This window comes from Clavelina lepadiformis, chromosome 2, assembly GCF_947623445.1.
Source record: "Clavelina lepadiformis chromosome 2, kaClaLepa1.1, whole genome shotgun sequence".
Lineage (NCBI taxonomy): Eukaryota > Metazoa > Chordata > Ascidiacea > Aplousobranchia > Clavelinidae > Clavelina > Clavelina lepadiformis.
Window position 1 is genome coordinate 19011621 of NC_135241.1, and position 15823 is coordinate 19027443.

At 36.3% G+C, this 15823-nt stretch overlaps 3 protein-coding genes across 12 annotated transcripts; 1 reads left to right on the plus strand and 2 right to left on the minus strand.

Annotated features, from left to right (window-relative positions):
- Nucleotides 1-1097: 1097 nt before the first annotated feature.
- Nucleotides 1098-3752, plus strand: LOC143445858 (zinc transporter ZIP3-like). Of its 3 annotated transcripts, XM_076945216.1 has the most exons (7): nucleotides 1098-1254; nucleotides 1443-1530; nucleotides 1756-1918; nucleotides 2067-2553; nucleotides 2653-2788; nucleotides 2896-3060; nucleotides 3126-3752. In XM_076945216.1, the coding sequence occupies exons 1-6, from the start codon at nucleotides 1148-1150 to the stop codon at nucleotides 3052-3054; spliced, it is 1140 nt and encodes a 379-aa protein (XP_076801331.1). In that variant the 5' UTR covers nucleotides 1098-1147; the 3' UTR covers nucleotides 3055-3060; nucleotides 3126-3752. The 3 variants fall into 3 exon arrangements, with proteins under 3 accessions (XP_076801331.1, XP_076801330.1, XP_076801332.1); XM_076945215.1 differs by having other exon boundaries at nucleotides 2896-3752; XM_076945217.1 differs by having other exon boundaries at nucleotides 1756-1909; nucleotides 2896-3752.
- On the minus strand, nucleotides 3746-10121 carry LOC143445856 (PR domain zinc finger protein 10-like). 7 transcript variants are annotated; one of them, XM_076945214.1, is made up of 20 exons: nucleotides 9980-10121; nucleotides 9732-9868; nucleotides 9539-9595; nucleotides 9286-9429; nucleotides 9058-9173; nucleotides 8772-8904; nucleotides 8627-8683; nucleotides 8188-8312; nucleotides 7875-8032; nucleotides 7630-7772; nucleotides 7312-7507; nucleotides 7074-7207; nucleotides 6792-6990; nucleotides 6093-6193; nucleotides 5132-5257; nucleotides 4930-5019; nucleotides 4774-4860; nucleotides 4601-4698; nucleotides 4376-4526; nucleotides 3746-4220 (listed from the first exon to the last, which is right to left on the minus strand). In XM_076945214.1, exons 1-20 carry the CDS (start codon nucleotides 10119-10121, stop codon nucleotides 4176-4178), a joined length of 2439 nt encoding a protein of 812 aa, XP_076801329.1. In that variant the 3' UTR covers nucleotides 3746-4175. The 7 variants fall into 7 exon arrangements, with proteins under 7 accessions (XP_076801329.1, XP_076801327.1, XP_076801324.1 ...); XM_076945212.1 differs by having other exon boundaries at nucleotides 8188-8348; XM_076945209.1 differs by having other exon boundaries at nucleotides 6792-6987; nucleotides 8188-8344; nucleotides 8575-8683.
- Nucleotides 10122-10242: 121 nt separating this feature from the next.
- Nucleotides 10243-13699, minus strand: LOC143445859 (uncharacterized). 2 transcript variants are annotated; one of them, XM_076945218.1, is made up of 6 exons: nucleotides 13529-13699; nucleotides 12486-12591; nucleotides 12036-12233; nucleotides 11839-11931; nucleotides 11414-11569; nucleotides 10243-10826 (listed from the first exon to the last, which is right to left on the minus strand). In XM_076945218.1, the coding sequence occupies exons 1-6, from the start codon at nucleotides 13618-13620 to the stop codon at nucleotides 10791-10793; spliced, it is 681 nt and encodes a 226-aa protein (XP_076801333.1). In that variant the 5' UTR covers nucleotides 13621-13699; the 3' UTR covers nucleotides 10243-10790. The 2 variants fall into 2 exon arrangements, with proteins under 2 accessions (XP_076801333.1, XP_076801334.1); XM_076945219.1 differs by lacking the exon at nucleotides 11839-11931.
- Between the last annotated feature and the right edge of the window lie 2124 nt (nucleotides 13700-15823).

Sequence of the window (15823 nt, forward strand, 5' to 3'; positions counted from 1 at the left end):
AAGGGTCTTAATGATTATGTGGAAGCGCGCAATTACCAACATTCAAACGGTGATGCAAGCATAAAAATTAAACTGACCGGAGTAACCTGTGGGACGGAGGCTATACTACCAAGCAGTCTACAACGGGAGCAATGTTCAAGACGTATTGAAATTTAAAAAAACAACTTAATGTTGCAAAAACATTTAAATGTGAAACCATTGCCCACGATTTGAACGACTTTGTTATTTAATATAAATGGATTGTGTATTATTATTTCAACTATAAGAACTGTCTCACTTTGCATTGGTACCATTCACACTCGCGCCAAGTCAATTGATATCCGAGAACAAATCATATAGAAAGCAGAGATACGGTTTCTGTCAACACGAAAGGTTTAGATTTTTTATAAGTTTTCTTCGTTTTGCTGCTACGTTAGCGTTTGTGTCGACAAGCTGTCCGACAAGATGTATTTTAAGTTACATTTTTATGTTTTTGGCCAAAAGAAAGATTTGTATCAACATAATGCTGAAACGCAATCCACTAAAACCGACTTGAGTCCAGTCGAGGTATTTAAAATACTGATTTAAATCAAGGCAAGTCCTTTTTCTTGAAAGAGAGTCAAGTCAAGCGACCGATTTGAGTCATTACAACTCAGTGCAATTGACAGCATGTTTAACTGTTGAAGGAGTCTTTAAATGGATGTCCCTGGATAATGTTAATCAAAGACGACACTAGATCGAAATGTAGTACAGATTCGTTACCGTTTTAGAAAATGCTTCTTTTTGTGATTTTCCCAGGTGGATTAAGCGATAATTAAAAGAAGATTGTATCGAGTATTTTCTTCCTGTTACCTTCTCCTATAAAAGCACATGCCGAAAACCGAATAAACTATACAGTGTTTCTGGTGCTCGAGTGCGAAACGTACAATAGGTACGGTTCAACCCAGGGTTGAACTTGAAACCAGTTAAAGCTTGAATTGCAAAGCAAGCATTTAGAATTAATATTAGACATTCTCTCAGAACATGATAAAAGTTTGTGATTAAAATAATATAAATAATCGACGCCTTAAAAATAATGATTTTGTAACTTTGGTTTCATGACATTTTTATGCAAGATGTAGAAAATTTTAGTTTGTTGTTGTACATTTGAACTCTGCTACATCTGAATATGGAATTGCTAACAGAAAAGATAGTCTTCTTGTTGCTATTACTTGCGCTCGCATTCTCCGCAGGCTTTTCCCCGTATGTGCTCCGAAATCGATGTCTCAGCCCAAGGTATGCTCGATGAAATTTTGGAATTAAAAAATAAAAGTGTAAAAGTTTCCGGTTTCATTAGTTACAAAATGTTTAGTAGCCCAATTGTTTACAATTAAAAATGCCCTCGAAATTAAATGAGTCGAATGGCCGCAAAGCGCTAAAATGTACGATGCACAATACCATAACAATAACAAGACGTTTTGCAGTTCATATCGTGATGTTTTATTAACCTTACTGAACTGCATATCTGCCGGAGCTTTCTTTGCGACATTCTTCTTACACATGCTTCCGGAGGTAGGCAATCTTAAATGATATTCTTAACCTTTAAAGTTAAACTAAAGCCGCATAGATTTCGCATAAATGAACGCAGCTTTATGACACTAGAAATCCTTAGCATCATGGGAAAACCGAAACAAATAAATATTCGGCCGAATTATATTAGTCTGATCATTTCTAACGTTCTTATTCATTCTACGTAGCTTGTATGAAGTAATCTATACCGGGCTCCAATACATTTAGGCACAGGAAGAACTGGCGACAGTTTTTCATGAAGACATCCACTATCCGGTCACAGAACTTCTTATTTCTCTCGGGTTTTTTTTCGTCATGTCTGTGGATCAATTCGTGATGGCTCGTTATGGGGAAAAGGCGAAACAAACGAGCATGAATGAATGTGAAATAAGTACTTGATATAACTAAACACGCAACTGTGCAGGCTGCAAAAGTTAAGCGTTTGACATATAAGCACATCGGCGTAGGCTACATACAACCAAATGATTTAAGTATATGCATAATAATTTGATAGCATAAAATACAAATATTTTCCTCAGTCGAAAACTCGCAAGGTACTACAGCACCCCACAGAACCAAACACAAGCCACTGTTGCCAACGAGCGACCGACCATCGTCTCAGGATTTTCCTATTTATGACTCCACTGCATTTTTAAACGAAAACGTAAACTGTGTCAGCAATGCTGGTGCCAACGCTACCAGCACGGCATTACTTACAGCCAACACCGGATCTTCAGTAGACAATAGGAGCCTGGAAAGTACAACTGGCGCAAGGTTGGAGAATATCGAAGAAAGCCAACAAGCGAATCATCATTCCAGCAACGGACATCTTCATTTCGACCCTAATGCACAGTCAAGTGTCCGCTGTCTTATTCTTCTATTCGCTCTGTCCATACACGCGTTGTTTGAAGGTCTCACCATCGGCTTCCAGACTTCTGCTTCTGATCTTCGTACCCTAATGGTCACAATTCTTATCCACAAAATTACGCTCTCGTTCAGCTATGGAATAAGCTTAGTCAGCAATAAGTAAGGAAAGTCGCAACATTCCTGATACTAAATGATGTAAAGCAATTTCATTATTTCTGTAATAAGTCTAAAAAGTGATACAAAAACGCTTTGTTATAGCTCTCGATTGAAGTTCGCCCTGGCTTCTATTTTTGTATTTTCGATCATGGCGCCGATTGGTGTAGGCGTAGGTACAGCACTCAACTTCACAAAAGATGCTGACGTTAGCATCGAAAAGGCGGTGGTCGTACTGCAGGTGAAACGACATATAGTTAAGCATAAGACAAACTTATGGTTGTTAACATGCTATATAATATTTACTTAAAAACCTAAAATTGATGAAGCTTGCCTTTTCGCCTGTAGGCTTTCGCCGTTGGAACTTTTGTGTACGTCATTTTCATCGAAATCATACCACGGGAATTTCTGGCAGAGACCTCACACAATCGAATTAAGAAAATGCTGTCATTATTTGTTGGGTTCTCATCCATCGCTCTTCTACAGCTGATACCTCACGAAGAATAAGATGATGTCTGCTGTGTTTGTATCAATCTACTTGTAGCAGTGGCAATCTTAATATGAATCTTTCTATACAGTGCCTACACCAGAAAAGATCATGTCATCACACGATGTAATTCGCATCTCCTGAAAGATTCCAATGGTGTGCATTAGTAATGTACAAGAGATTGGCCACCAGCAACAAGTCTGCTGTTTAAGATGGGTTCTTTTTCTTATACACTGATGTATAGCATTAAAGCTGCAATTAAAAATCTGTTGTTTGAACGCACTATCTGATCAATACTGAATAACTTGTCTGGTTTAAAAGGTGAAACTTTGAATGTTTTTTCTGTTACAATGGGTTATGTGGTCCGTCCTAGTTTTTATCGGCAATTTAATTATGTCAATAATTTCATGCACGTTTTGAGCCTTCTGGGTTTTGCCGCTTTTTCCCAGGCACTGGTGTATGCTTAACAATTCGTGCTAATTTTTTGTCCCCACCGCGCCAATGACGAAAAATAAGATGAATAAATGTCGTTCACAGTATGCATATGTAGTGTTTCGTAAACTTATTTTAACAAACCCACGTTTGGGTTTGTTAACTGTCGCGTTCGGTTTTGCTTTGCTGTTTGGTGCGAACTTATTTTATCGTATTTGCTCAACGTGTTTTAATTAGCTGTAATGTGCAACCTGACTGTACGTGCTAGCTGTAATAAAAGACGTGTTATATAATTTTATTTCAATGTTCAAATATTGAAATAGTGACGAGGGACATCTTTTGAAACTGAAAAGAAATGTTAATTCCACTGCTTAGCTGGTTCATGCACGGTAGTGGAATAGAACATAAAGAATTTTCTCATAACAGTTTCGTTAGAGTTCAGACTTAACACTTTCAAAAACTGCAGGAAGGCAAAATAAATCAATCACGATACGATTCCAAATTTGTGCAATAATACTCTAAAAAATAATATGAGAAAGTTTAATAAAATCAATAAAATGTTAAAATTTATGTATTAAGCATTAAATATATTTATTGAGATTTGGGTTTGTCCCAAATCCTACAGAATCTCCCACACTTTGCAAGTTGCCACGGACCATTTAAGGTCCCGGCAACTCATCCGATCGTCCACATCTGCACATCCGATTCGTCAGATCCAATTTATATCGCAAGGTCGTAGCGAATGCACGTTGGTCTAAAAAACCATAAGAAATTAGTTCTTTTTAACTTGAAGACCGTTCAAACGAATCTGCAAACCATCTTTGTACGAATCATCTTCTATTTAACCTTGAGGGTTAAGAATTTCTGCTCCTATGTTATAGTTTTTAACTTAAACGAACAAGATCTTACTGTGGTTTTCGAAGTATCTGTAGCAGCGTTCATATCAAAACGTTGATCGTTCTGACTGATCGCACGAGGTGGTTGATGGTTGTTGACCGGGTGCTGCATGGTGATGAGCTGATTTGAGGGTTGGACGCTGATGCTACTCGGCGAAATGTATCTGAAAAGGCCGTCAGATTTAGCACACGTCCAACACAACCTATCACACAGTTTAGCTGAAAAATAAGATGCTACCGGCTAGGATTCTCTTCGTGTAATCTGTTGAATGCCGAATGCTTTAGTAAGAACTGCTTCCTGCCTCTGTACGTCATTGGCAATTGCCTCGCACATTGCTGGAAGATATATAACATTTTCATGATACCTTTTGGCGTATGTAAAAAAGTTGAAATACTTGTTACACCACTGACCTGTTGTAACTTTGGCAGATGATCAGTCGCATTTGTTTTGAGTCCTTTTCTCAAATGTTCATTGTGAACAGAGGAGTTGGTTATCTGCTATAAGGTAAGCACAATTTAGACAAAAGTTACTTCGACTACTGCGAGCAAAATCTTACACCAGCTAACCACGGTTTGCATCGGGTCCTGTATAGTGTTCAGCCGAATGTGTTCTGAAACGTCAGATGTTGAAAGTTCAATAAGAATCTCTTGAACCTGCTGGAAGAAGCAGGATGAAAAGCAAGCTTGAGTTTAGCTTGACACAGTAGGAAGTTGTCTCACAAACCAATACAAAAAAACAACTTATGAGCGAAAAAACCTTGATACTAACATTGCTTTCATCTGCTTGTTCGTTTGACGTTCTATCAGAAATGTAGCCCAGAGCTGCATTTGCTTGAAATACATTTGATTCATTGATGTTACATTGCTCACTGACGCTTGGATCCATTGCCAAAATCTAAACCAGTTAAGTTAAGATGTTTCGTAGGGAATCAACCCAACGATAAGCAAACTTGCAACGTTGAATGACGCTTAAATATTTGCAAGAGATATGAAGGAAAAAGTTATTGCTGATAAGTAGGGCAACCAAAAGTCAATATGGTCAATTTTTTTTTTACCTGCTCAGAATGCTATGAAACAAGCACAAAACAAGTTTCAGCTTTGTACGACGTGTGGTATAGAAGTTATTAGGTCAGATAAAGTCAAAATGTTACGTTAGGTCAAAATACGGTCAAATTGTTTCGTTAGGTCTTTTTTTTAGGTCAAAATCTATTAAACTTGTAATTTTGTAACCATTTTGTAATATTATTCTTCCGTTTTTCTCTTTTCTTGTACCGCAAACAATTCCAGTCCCGCAAATTTTACTTAGAACCAAAGCCACAAAGAGAGGGAAGGCTTTTCAGCGCGTTTGGTGACGTCACGATGTGACGGCATTGCATTTGAAACTGCAAGTTGTCAATCTTAATACGCAGAAACGAAAAAAAAGTCAACACTAGAAAAGCATTTTGTCATTTTTAAATGCAGCTTTAGATTAGAAAGTTGTTGTAGACAGTGTAGAGACTATCAGTATAGCGTTTTTCAAAATGAGGTCAAAATTTAAACGTTTTAGGTCAAAATAAGGTCAAAATTTAAACTTTTTAGGTCAAAATAAGGTCAATATTTAAACTTTTTAGGTCAAAATGAGGTCAAAATTTACAAATTTTAAGGTCAAAATTTAAAATTTTTAGGTCAAAAAACTGGTTGCCCTACTGATAAGTTGTTTGTTGCTAGATATAAAGTGAGCGACTGCATACGTTGTCCTGTTGATATTGTAGATTTGATGGGATATTTTCCAGGTATGGTGTTTGGCAGGTTGGTTGAACACAGCTTCTGGTATTCTCAGCAGTATCCACGCCTTAAATACATTGAAATAAACAGAGGCACACAACAAAGAGAAATACCCGTTGAACGCAGCATTCCTTGTAAGAGCGTTGGGGGAAGATTGTTAAAGGAGTTTCGGAAGCAGTGGTTATAAACTAGGGTTACCATATTTTCGTGGCCTAAAATCCGGACACTCTTTAGTGCCCACTAGCGGTTTTTAAAAATGAGGTATGAACACATTGTCTGTCAATATGACGTGACAGTAGCAATGCTTTGCCTATCCATTGTATACCGGAGTGGATTTTTGAACATAGTGTCGTGAATTCACTAGGCTATTGGGCTATTTCTGATTTGACCTCTGGTGATCTCTAGGCTAGGGTTAGGCTATGGTGATCTCTAGGCTAGGGTCTAGGTCAGACACGTCGCGTGCCACGTGTTGGACACCCCTGATTTACAGGATTATTCCCGCAATTCTAATTCCCCCAAAACGCCCATCATAAAATTCCGGACATTTGAGCATTTTTTAAAATTCCTCCCGGACGCAAAATTTAACCCTACATTCCGGACATGTCCGGAATTTTCCGGACGGTATGGCAACCCTATTATAAACTAGCAAAAACAAACACACTTACCTAAATCAGCGTTAGTTGGTACTGAAGACAAGATGGTGATAATTTTGTCAACATTTGGTAAGTCAGTGTTTTCCTGGTCGCTGACAATTCGAGCTCTGCTAATATCACCAGAACCTTGTCGTTCCATTGCATTATGTATTGTAAGTTGCGGTTCTTTCTTTTTTCTTTTATTCAGCCTTCTTTCCACCTTCTCTTTCTTCTATGAAAAGAAGAAAATTACTCAAACACTGTTCATAAGAATTGCCAAGACTGTTCAATAAGACTTGAACCAGCGCTATTTACCTCCTTCTTAGGAAGTTTGTGAGCATCTTCAGGATGTTTGCTGTGGACATGCTTCAACATTTTACATCTGGATGAGTATTGGGAGAGGCAAAATGGGCACGCTACCGGTTCATGGGCTACAATTTTACTGGTAGCTGCATGGCCAAATAATGAAAGGTTAGAAATATCTTTTGGTAAGCTAAAAAGATATTTACATTATTTGGTTAAGCGTTTCATCTGCAAAATTAAATACATCTACCTATGCCAGCTTCTTTTTCATATGTGGACTTTTCTTGGATTTTTTTAAGATAGCGCATCCCAGGTGGCACGCTTTCACCTGGGTGATGCTTTTCTATGTGAAGTTTTCTCTTGTTATTCGACTTATAAGAGTTACTACAATATGGGCACATGTACGTCACCAGATGCTTCAATATAGGAAGAGCAAGTTCAGGAACCTGCGCATAAAACAAAGCTGTTTAAAACAAGAAAATTCCACACGAAACAAAGATAAAAATGTTTTTGAATCAAAACACTTAAAAGTATGTTAAAAATATTTAAACAAAAACCAAAAAATCACAGAAGTAATTTCAACGTCAGGATGTCGCTTCAAGATATGATTTACAAGCATTCCTCTTCTGCGGAAACCGACTGAGCATTGAAGACATTTGAAGAGAAAGTTGCTCACTTCTTCAGGTTTGTAGCGAGGAACAAAAGGCTGCTCTGTAAGATATAACAAACCTGTTTGTACAGAACGCTGTTAATGGAGTGTATTGAAGTTGAACGCCAAACCTGATGTGTTAGAAAAAAGTTACACAAAGTTACTTTGTTTTTGAACTCTAGGTCTGTCTTTTCTTTCCACATGCATGCGTTTTATGTGGTCGTTCAACTTGTCTTTTCGTTTAAATCCCTTCCCACATGACTGGCAGAGAAAATTGAACACGTCAGAATGCACCGTACAATGGAGTTTCAAAGTGTATTTCCTACGAATAAGAAATATAGTGAATAGAATATAGAAATATATAAGATACAAAAATATAGAGATACAGTGAATAAGAATCAAATTTATGAGTTAGAATGGTAGAATAAATGATGAGCGTGTCTAAATGATAAAACTTTGTTAAAGAGAGGAAAATACTTTGCAAACTTTTTCCCGCAAACTGGGCAGGGAAAAACTCTGGGAAGTGCAGATGTAATCTTCATCTGTTCCTTTCCATTTAATAAAATTTGTAAATCTGATGTTGAGTTACCATTCATTGCTTCCTGAGGCCAATGGAAATCGTTGTTAGTTGCAACTATCTCGATTTTAATAAAAACAATGTTTTTATTAAATAAATATATTATTTAAACAATATTTAAAAGTTTACACATTCAGATTTTGACGATAAGTTTGGATGAAATAAATCAAAACTTTACACCTTGATTACTTATTTGTTTTCAGAAATAAAATTCTTACCTAACCTTTATATAAATTCAGCAATGTGTTTTATTATTTCAGTCAATTCAATAATAAGTTATGACATACCCTTCCGATAGATAAATGTAACCTCATCAAATATATATGAACTGTTATTCACCTTTACCAACGTACTTGCATTATTCTCGGAAACTAATTGTACTTCATTGGAAGTTTTCTGTAATAACATGTGACGATACAAATAAATTATTTTTGAAGAACTTAGTTTATGGCTACCTCGCTTTTCAACACTTTGAACTGCAAACCTTGGAGGTAAGTTGTCTGTTAGCTCGTTTCCATCCACGTTTCTTCGGGGGAACACTCCGAACATCTGCATCATCCTCTTCAAAGTACTCAACGTATGTGAGCCCGCGAGGAGCCTTACGAGTGCGTCTCGGCCTAAACAAACCATTCAGATAATCAAGTTAAATCAACTACTTAATCTGCTACTGCCGGGAGTAAAAGAAACAGGAATGACTTTAAAAAGTTGCAAAAATGTCAAACAGGTTTCGTGCATGACAGTAAAATTATCGATCGCTTGAGATAATGCACCTTGCATGACTAGATTCCGCCAGTGCTTCATCTGACTCTTTGGTGGGCACAGCATGACTCGATGGCACAAAAATATGTTTACCCATGTATTGAGCATACTTGGGAGCATACCACACCTACATAACAACAACAAGTTTACCAAACAGAAATTGTAAAAATACCATTGACTACACTGGTAAATGATAAAAGGATTTACAGATAAGGTTTTTAGGCCAGTGTTGGAATCACCTTCAGCTGCTCATGTGCTTCGATATTTCTTGAAGTGGTGAAATAGATGTTGTCTTTAGCAAAATGAGCCACCATGTTCTGCTCTTCATAGTACGTTGCTGGCCTTACCATACACATCCAGTTACAAAACTGCTCTTTGGACGTCTAAAAATGCGAATCAAGATACACAAGCCACTCTTAAGATACGATACTTGTATGCTTAATATTGATAGGAGAGAGATTACAAACTGACCCATTTTGCTTAAGTACTTACGTCAAAGTAAAGTTGACTGCTGGCACTATTTGATTTCCTTGTGGTAAGTCTTTCAACCTGCAAAACAAACACAGTAGAAGCTGTGGCTAGACAATTAACTGGTAAGTTTAACAGAAGAAAAATGAATGAAAAAAGTGATTAAAGGTGTTACACGGTCATTACAGTTCAAACAAGGTAAAGTCAAGCATCTTACTAAAGTTTTTAATAGAAATGGAGAAGATTTTGCGCTTTCTAAGGAAACCATTGGAGCATCCAGAGGCCCAAAACGTGTTCGATGTGGAATTGCACTTTTTGCAAATACACCTTCTTGGAGATGGCCAGCAGATGTAACTACACAATAAAAAATTTAACTTTTTGTAGCTACGCAATAACTTGCACCGCAGTTAGTATAATGGAGAAAAAGACTTGTAGATTTGCAATAGGACAAGGCTTATTACTTACAAGTGTAAAGGATGTCTGGTAAGGTAGACTGAGCTTTACTTTTCACTTCTGTATCATTCACTTTATACAACGGTTCCTCTCCATCAATATCTTCTTTGATGACCATCAAGTTTGTTGATTCCATCCTGGAGGAAAGAGTCATCACCAGTGTTCAGCTTATGACTATTACTCCAGTAGTAACTGAGTTTTCAGCAGAATTTTGCACATTCTGCTGCATATTTCAAAGTCATAAGCAATAGTTAACATTTGTAAGCAAGACATCGCTAAAAACAGAAAACATGTCACTGTAAATAACGTAAAGCTCTATTGCAACACAAAATTAATAAAAATATTGCTAAAAAAGTACTAAGCTTTGGATATGCACGTAGAACAATATGTCCGTCTGAAGGGCAAAACAAATTTTATACAAATAACAATGTCCATAACATCCGTATTAATGGCAGTCAAATTCTTCCAGCAATGGTACGGTGCTATCACCATCAATGTATAATTTGCTGTTCAGAAACTTGGAAATTTTTCAAGTATGAAAGTATCCAGAGAAATAATGACATGAATGAAATGACAGAAAATGCAGTACTCTATTACGTAACCTTGTCTGACAAGATAAACATAACCAATACTGAGTCCACAGAATCCACAGAATGATAAAGGTTAGTAAGCAGCATCTTAAATCTATTTATCATGTTCAAAATTCACAAGGACCAAGATCTTGGGATATCTTTAACATCTTTCACTGGTTGCTTTAAATCCCCTTTTATCGTGTGCTTGAGTTTAAATCCAAAGCTTCAACAACAAAATTCTTCTATACAACTTATGAAAACGACAGGGACTGCTCCAGATTTGAAGGCTGCACAAGAAAATATCTGTGTGAAAAGTCTCACACGTCATACGCAAACACTTAACTTGGGAGCATATTTAAAACTTTTTTCATGAATAAGATTTTTCATATTTGCTATGGATAACATACAATATGGTGTCATCTAAACATAGCACAAAGTTCAAACATATTTATATGAAACTGTTTCCCAATAGGCCGATTGCAACAAAACAACTGATGTATTTCAAAGATAGTTTAAGTTGATCAAATACCAATACAAATTTTTACTTAGTGTGCAACGGACCAAAAACATTTTCCTATAAATAATTTTTTTAAACTTTACACCAAGGGAAGCCATTCCATTGTTTCTTAAATGTTATTTTTTAAAAGTCAAACATCTTACAGTCCAAATTTTTATGGGTAAAGTGTATTTAAAGTTTATTTACTAAAATACATTTAGAATATGGTATAAAAATTTCTTTCTCAATTACACATTTTGGCCTGACCATTGTAAATCAAGCTTAAAAGTCCAAAAAATCTGGAATCCCCGATTTAGGACAATCTATAACTCTATTTTTAGACTGGTTACTCTAACAGGCAGAGGATGTATGGCTGACCTGTGAAGAATACGTTTGATTTGGGACTGAGCCATCAGAAGTGACCAGGAGCTCATAATCATTTCCAGCAAAGTGATCAACAAGGTCAGGTTCCACTGGCCCACCTTCCTGTGCCTCATGGAAAATTCCACCTCCGACTTTATCTGCTTTCAAAATCTATAATTAAAAGCTTTAGTTAATGAAATGGAATTAAAAGGTTCTGAAATTAGTAGAGGACAGGGTAAAAGAAAGAAGGCACTTTAGCATTTACTCTTTCACCTGGGATTCTAATGCTGATTTAACTTGCCTACACTTTTTGCTATTAATTTCATCACTTAGAAACATGCATAATTTCCCATAATTATACCAATGTCTTTCGCTTATTTCCTCTTGTCGAACTCTAAACTTCCATTACATATTCTACACTAACATATCAACCTGTGGACCTTTAGTATTTTTTCTGAATCTTGTACTATCTTTTTCAAATGATCTGTTTTTGTTTTCAGAGCATACGGATGAAGAGCTCCACAGACACAAAACTATGAAAACAATAAAAATTCCAAAGCCATAACGGAGGGTCTCACAAATCGCCAAAAAAGACATTAACATTAAACTGGAAAGCATCTAGTGTAAAAATAAGTACATCTCTGTATTTCTGAAGATAGATTTTCAGAGGCTCAATGTAAGGATCGAATCCTAATGAAGCCATTGCAAAAAGAACGTCCTCTCCATTTATCGTTTTTCTCTTCTCCTGCGCACATCTCTCGGAGGCTTCGGATGTGATGAAGCTAATAAATTCTGAAACACACTCCTGCACACATTCTTTGGCATCCTTGGCAATCTATATGGCATAGCAGATATTAGAAACAAATTGGAATTTAATTAACAAACAATACAGTTCAAGTCAATCAAACATGACCATTGCAAAAAGCTACATTATCCGCTCAACAACAAATGACTAAATAAACGATTCAGTCAAACATAATATTCATACCATGAAAGATCGTTTTGTGCGTATATATGAAATATTTTCACCTCAGAAATGCTAACAAGGCTATGTATATAATGTTGCAATTCATAGTCAACTACATACCTTTCCATTTGAAGGCACAGCAGTTTTCATAATTCGAGCAACATTTGCAATGGGCAGGTAGATGTCTTGTTCACGATATGGTCCCTTTGACTGTTCTGAGCTTAACCTATTGGATAAAATGAAAAAAAAAATGTTAAATTTAGTAAAAACGTAGATGTAGGATAGAAACTGGAGCAACATTTTTGGTTATTCATTGAATCACAGAAATTTGCTGCTCTGTTAATCATTTTAATGCTTGAATACCAGTACTTTGTTTTCCTGATAAATGTTGTGGTCTAGCATGACATAAGTTGCTACAATCCTTTTAATCACATTTCTTTATAATTAATAGTAGTTTTGCCTGCGTTTAACAATGTGCCATAACAATTAGGCACTATGGCAGCTAAACGCTAATGCCACCCAGCTAACGACTAAAGAAAATCAGCTAAATTCCCAATCCCAATAAATATACATTTTTTCCTTGAAGCTAACTGGTAGGGATGAGACAAGAAAAGCATTAATCAGATCTGTAGAAACACCAACATCAAGGATCTTGGCATGAACAAATCCTAAATTTATTTATGCTAAGTACCAAATGACAACATTCAAATTATGTATATCTATGAACATATATGTTGATTTGTTTGGGTTGCTTGCAAGTTTCAACATAACTGGTCCAGTACTTATCTTTTCTGCATTCCATTGCAATTCTGGGTAAATAATAATTAAATCAATCAGACGAAACAATAATTTAATCATTACCAAGCTTATTCTACAATCAATCTTAATCACTTATCGTTTTGTATGATTTTTTGACACTGATTGCGGGGAACAAAAAGTAAGTTGCTACCAGTTTATAGCACAAGTATCATACTGTAGATTTGACTTAAAAACAGTCAATGGTGGAAAACCCCAAGGACTTGAAACATGCAAGATTTTAATGGAATGGTGAAATAAGAGTTGGTAGGTTAGCACGATCACCAAATCCAGGACACAGCAACATTGTAAAATTGAGTATTAAACACAAGTTAACATTATCATGAAAGGATAAATATTTGCCCAACCTTCGATCTGAAACATCTTCTTCTTCATGTTCACCAGTGAGTGATGACATAGGCAGGTAATCTGATGCTGAAAACGACTGCTGCGCTTCCATTACGATATTGTTTTAAAATGTCAGTCTAGACTAAGTTAAAGAAGTACAATTTGCAAACCAGTGTCTGGTAGCTCATAAGCCTAGACATACATAACAATGATATTGAGTATTTTTTGATAGGTATGATATACAGTATATATATATAATAGCAACACCCAAAGTGGAAAGTGCAGTTACTGTGACATTTACCAAAATCTGCCAGAATTTTTTCATTTTATGGTAGTTTACAATAAATAAATGAAGCTAATTGCTTATTAAATATTCCATCTCATAATTTAACTAAATAAAGAATCAGTGCACAGCAAAATTTATGTCTCCGCACACATGATTTCCAGTAAAAAAAAGTCAAAATACAGGTCTAGTGCAGAAGTGCACAACCTTGGATGATTCTCAATTTGTATACTAGACCCTTGCTACCCAAACGCGACGTCAATTGAATGCTAGCCTATCTTTGCTGAGCAAAACTTCATTTCTCAAAAATCACACTTGGCCAAAGTGTCGTAAGCGTTTTTCTCTTACTGCTTTTGAAGTTTGCTAGCTATAAAGCTGCCGTGAAATGTGCACAGTTTTCTGTTAAATATGCAGTTCAGTAGCCAATGCATGGCCATTGGGCAGTGCACAAGAGTGACAAGACTAGACGGGTCTACTATACACAGGGTTGCCATACCGTCCTTATTTCTAAGATTTGTCCTTATTTTGAAGGTCCGTGTCTTAGAAAATATTTTTGTCCTTTTTTCTAAGAAATGTCCTTATTTTTACTTGTGTCCTTATTTTCGTCTTATTTTTAGGGCAGAGGTTCGTATTTTGGGCATTTTGTCACCTTTACGATACCATTTTGTACCAAAGAGATACCAAAATTATGAACATGCAGATAGTGTCTTGTTTTTTTTTGTTTTTTTTTAGGAACATTGGTTGCTTTCTCCTGTTGTACACTGTTTAAGGTGGTATTCGTCTTTCATTTTCTAGTCGTCCTTATTTTTGAGTTGAGACTGATGGCAACCCTGACTATACAAGTGCATAACCTGATGACGTCATAATTTGAGTAGCTGGGGTCTAGTGTTCCAAGGCATTTTGTGGTTGTGCACTAATAAGGTAGCCTAGCATATACGGTACATTGTACAATTGAGAAGTATTGGTACGTTATCCGACATTTTAATAAACGAATTTTGCACATTCCTAACTTATTGCTTAGCTAATGAAGCTAACCCGATTGCGTTAACGAAACGTTGACAGAGAAAAAATCTTACCAGTTATGCCTTGTATTTGATGTTGTTTTGCCTGGTGGAAACCATAGTATTTTAAACACAGGTTACGTTAATAAATCATTGGCCAAAGTTTCTCAATTTACCTTTGGAAGCAATGTTTCAATCTCACCAACAAAGTCTCTAATGCTCAGTACTTGATTATGTACTTGTTTGAATTCCATTTAATGTTGTTACAGTGATTTCATGTTTGACCGTGTACACGAACTTTTTCAATGGGGTAATTCGTACAGTGCTTCATTTGGTGAGCAGACGTTTTTAGTTCTTTATATTGGTGGTGTACCGTATTTTCTTGAATAGATACCGCGGCTGCTATTTTTTATTTTTAAACGCTTTGTGCGGCTTCTATTCGAAGGCGGCTTCTATTTTAATTACATGAACGTTTTTGTCTTCTAATTGGTGCTCAGTGGGCATTCGAGTTTATCTACCATAAGTACCGGTAACAAGAAAATGGAAACAGTAAGTCAGTCGCAATTTTATTGTCTCTTTTTGTAAAACCGCTAATCCAACAGCTGCTATTATTGTCGCATCTGTGTAAAGCAAACAAAACCAAAAGGAAGTAGCCTACCGGTAGTGTTGATTAGGTGACAATAAAATTCTGCGCTCTCTTTTGACAAAAAGGTTTTATTCTATTACTATCCGATCACTACTGTAATGTGACAACTGCTGTTTTTCGCATGTGCAAGCTCTCAATAACAGCCTTTATATTACACCGAAACGATTTCGGCATTGTCTTCTGCTACTTCTATGCGAGGGCGGCTTCTATTCGAGGGCGGCTTCTATTATTTATTTTTAATCAAATCGTGCGGTTTCTATTCGAGGGCGGCTTCTATTCAAGGGCGGTTTCTATTCAAGAAAAGACGTTACATGGTATGTATAAAACAGTAACCACCACTATCGTTGTATTTTGAAATAGTCGTATAACTATTAGCAAGCTGCAG

What these genes read in the sequence shown, in the direction of transcription:
- LOC143445858 (XM_076945215.1), top strand. Translation starts at nt 1,148, where the DNA reads ATGGAATTGCTAACAGAAAAGATAGTCTTCTTGTTGCTATTACTTGCG. An exon ending in AATCGATGTCTCAGCCCAAG is followed by an intron (nt 1,255 to 1,442) that starts GTATGCTCGATG and finishes GACGTTTTGCAG; the next exon opens with TTCATATCGTGATGTTTTAT. An exon ending in TCTTACACATGCTTCCGGAG is followed by an intron (nt 1,531 to 1,755) that starts GTAGGCAATCTT and finishes CAATACATTTAG; the next exon opens with GCACAGGAAGAACTGGCGAC.
- LOC143445856 (XM_076945207.1), bottom strand. Translation starts at nt 10,121, where the DNA reads ATGACTCTTTCCTCCAGGATGGAATCAACAAACTTGATGGTCATCAAA. An exon ending in TACATTTATCTATCGGAAGG is followed by an intron (nt 8,345 to 8,574) that starts GTATGTCATAAC and finishes AAATCGAGATAG; the next exon opens with TTGCAACTAACAACGATTTC. An exon ending in ACCTAGAGTTCAAAAACAAA is followed by an intron (nt 7,773 to 7,874) that starts GTAACTTTGTGT and finishes TATATCTTACAG; the next exon opens with AGCAGCCTTTTGTTCCTCGC.
- LOC143445859 (XM_076945218.1), bottom strand. Translation starts at nt 13,620, where the DNA reads ATGGAAGCGCAGCAGTCGTTTTCAGCATCAGATTACCTGCCTATGTCA. An exon ending in GAAGATGTTTCAGATCGAAG is followed by an intron (nt 12,592 to 13,528) that starts GTTGGGCAAATA and finishes TTTATCCAATAG; the next exon opens with GTTAAGCTCAGAACAGTCAA. An exon ending in CTGTGCCTTCAAATGGAAAG is followed by an intron (nt 12,234 to 12,485) that starts GTATGTAGTTGA and finishes TATGCCATATAG; the next exon opens with ATTGCCAAGGATGCCAAAGA.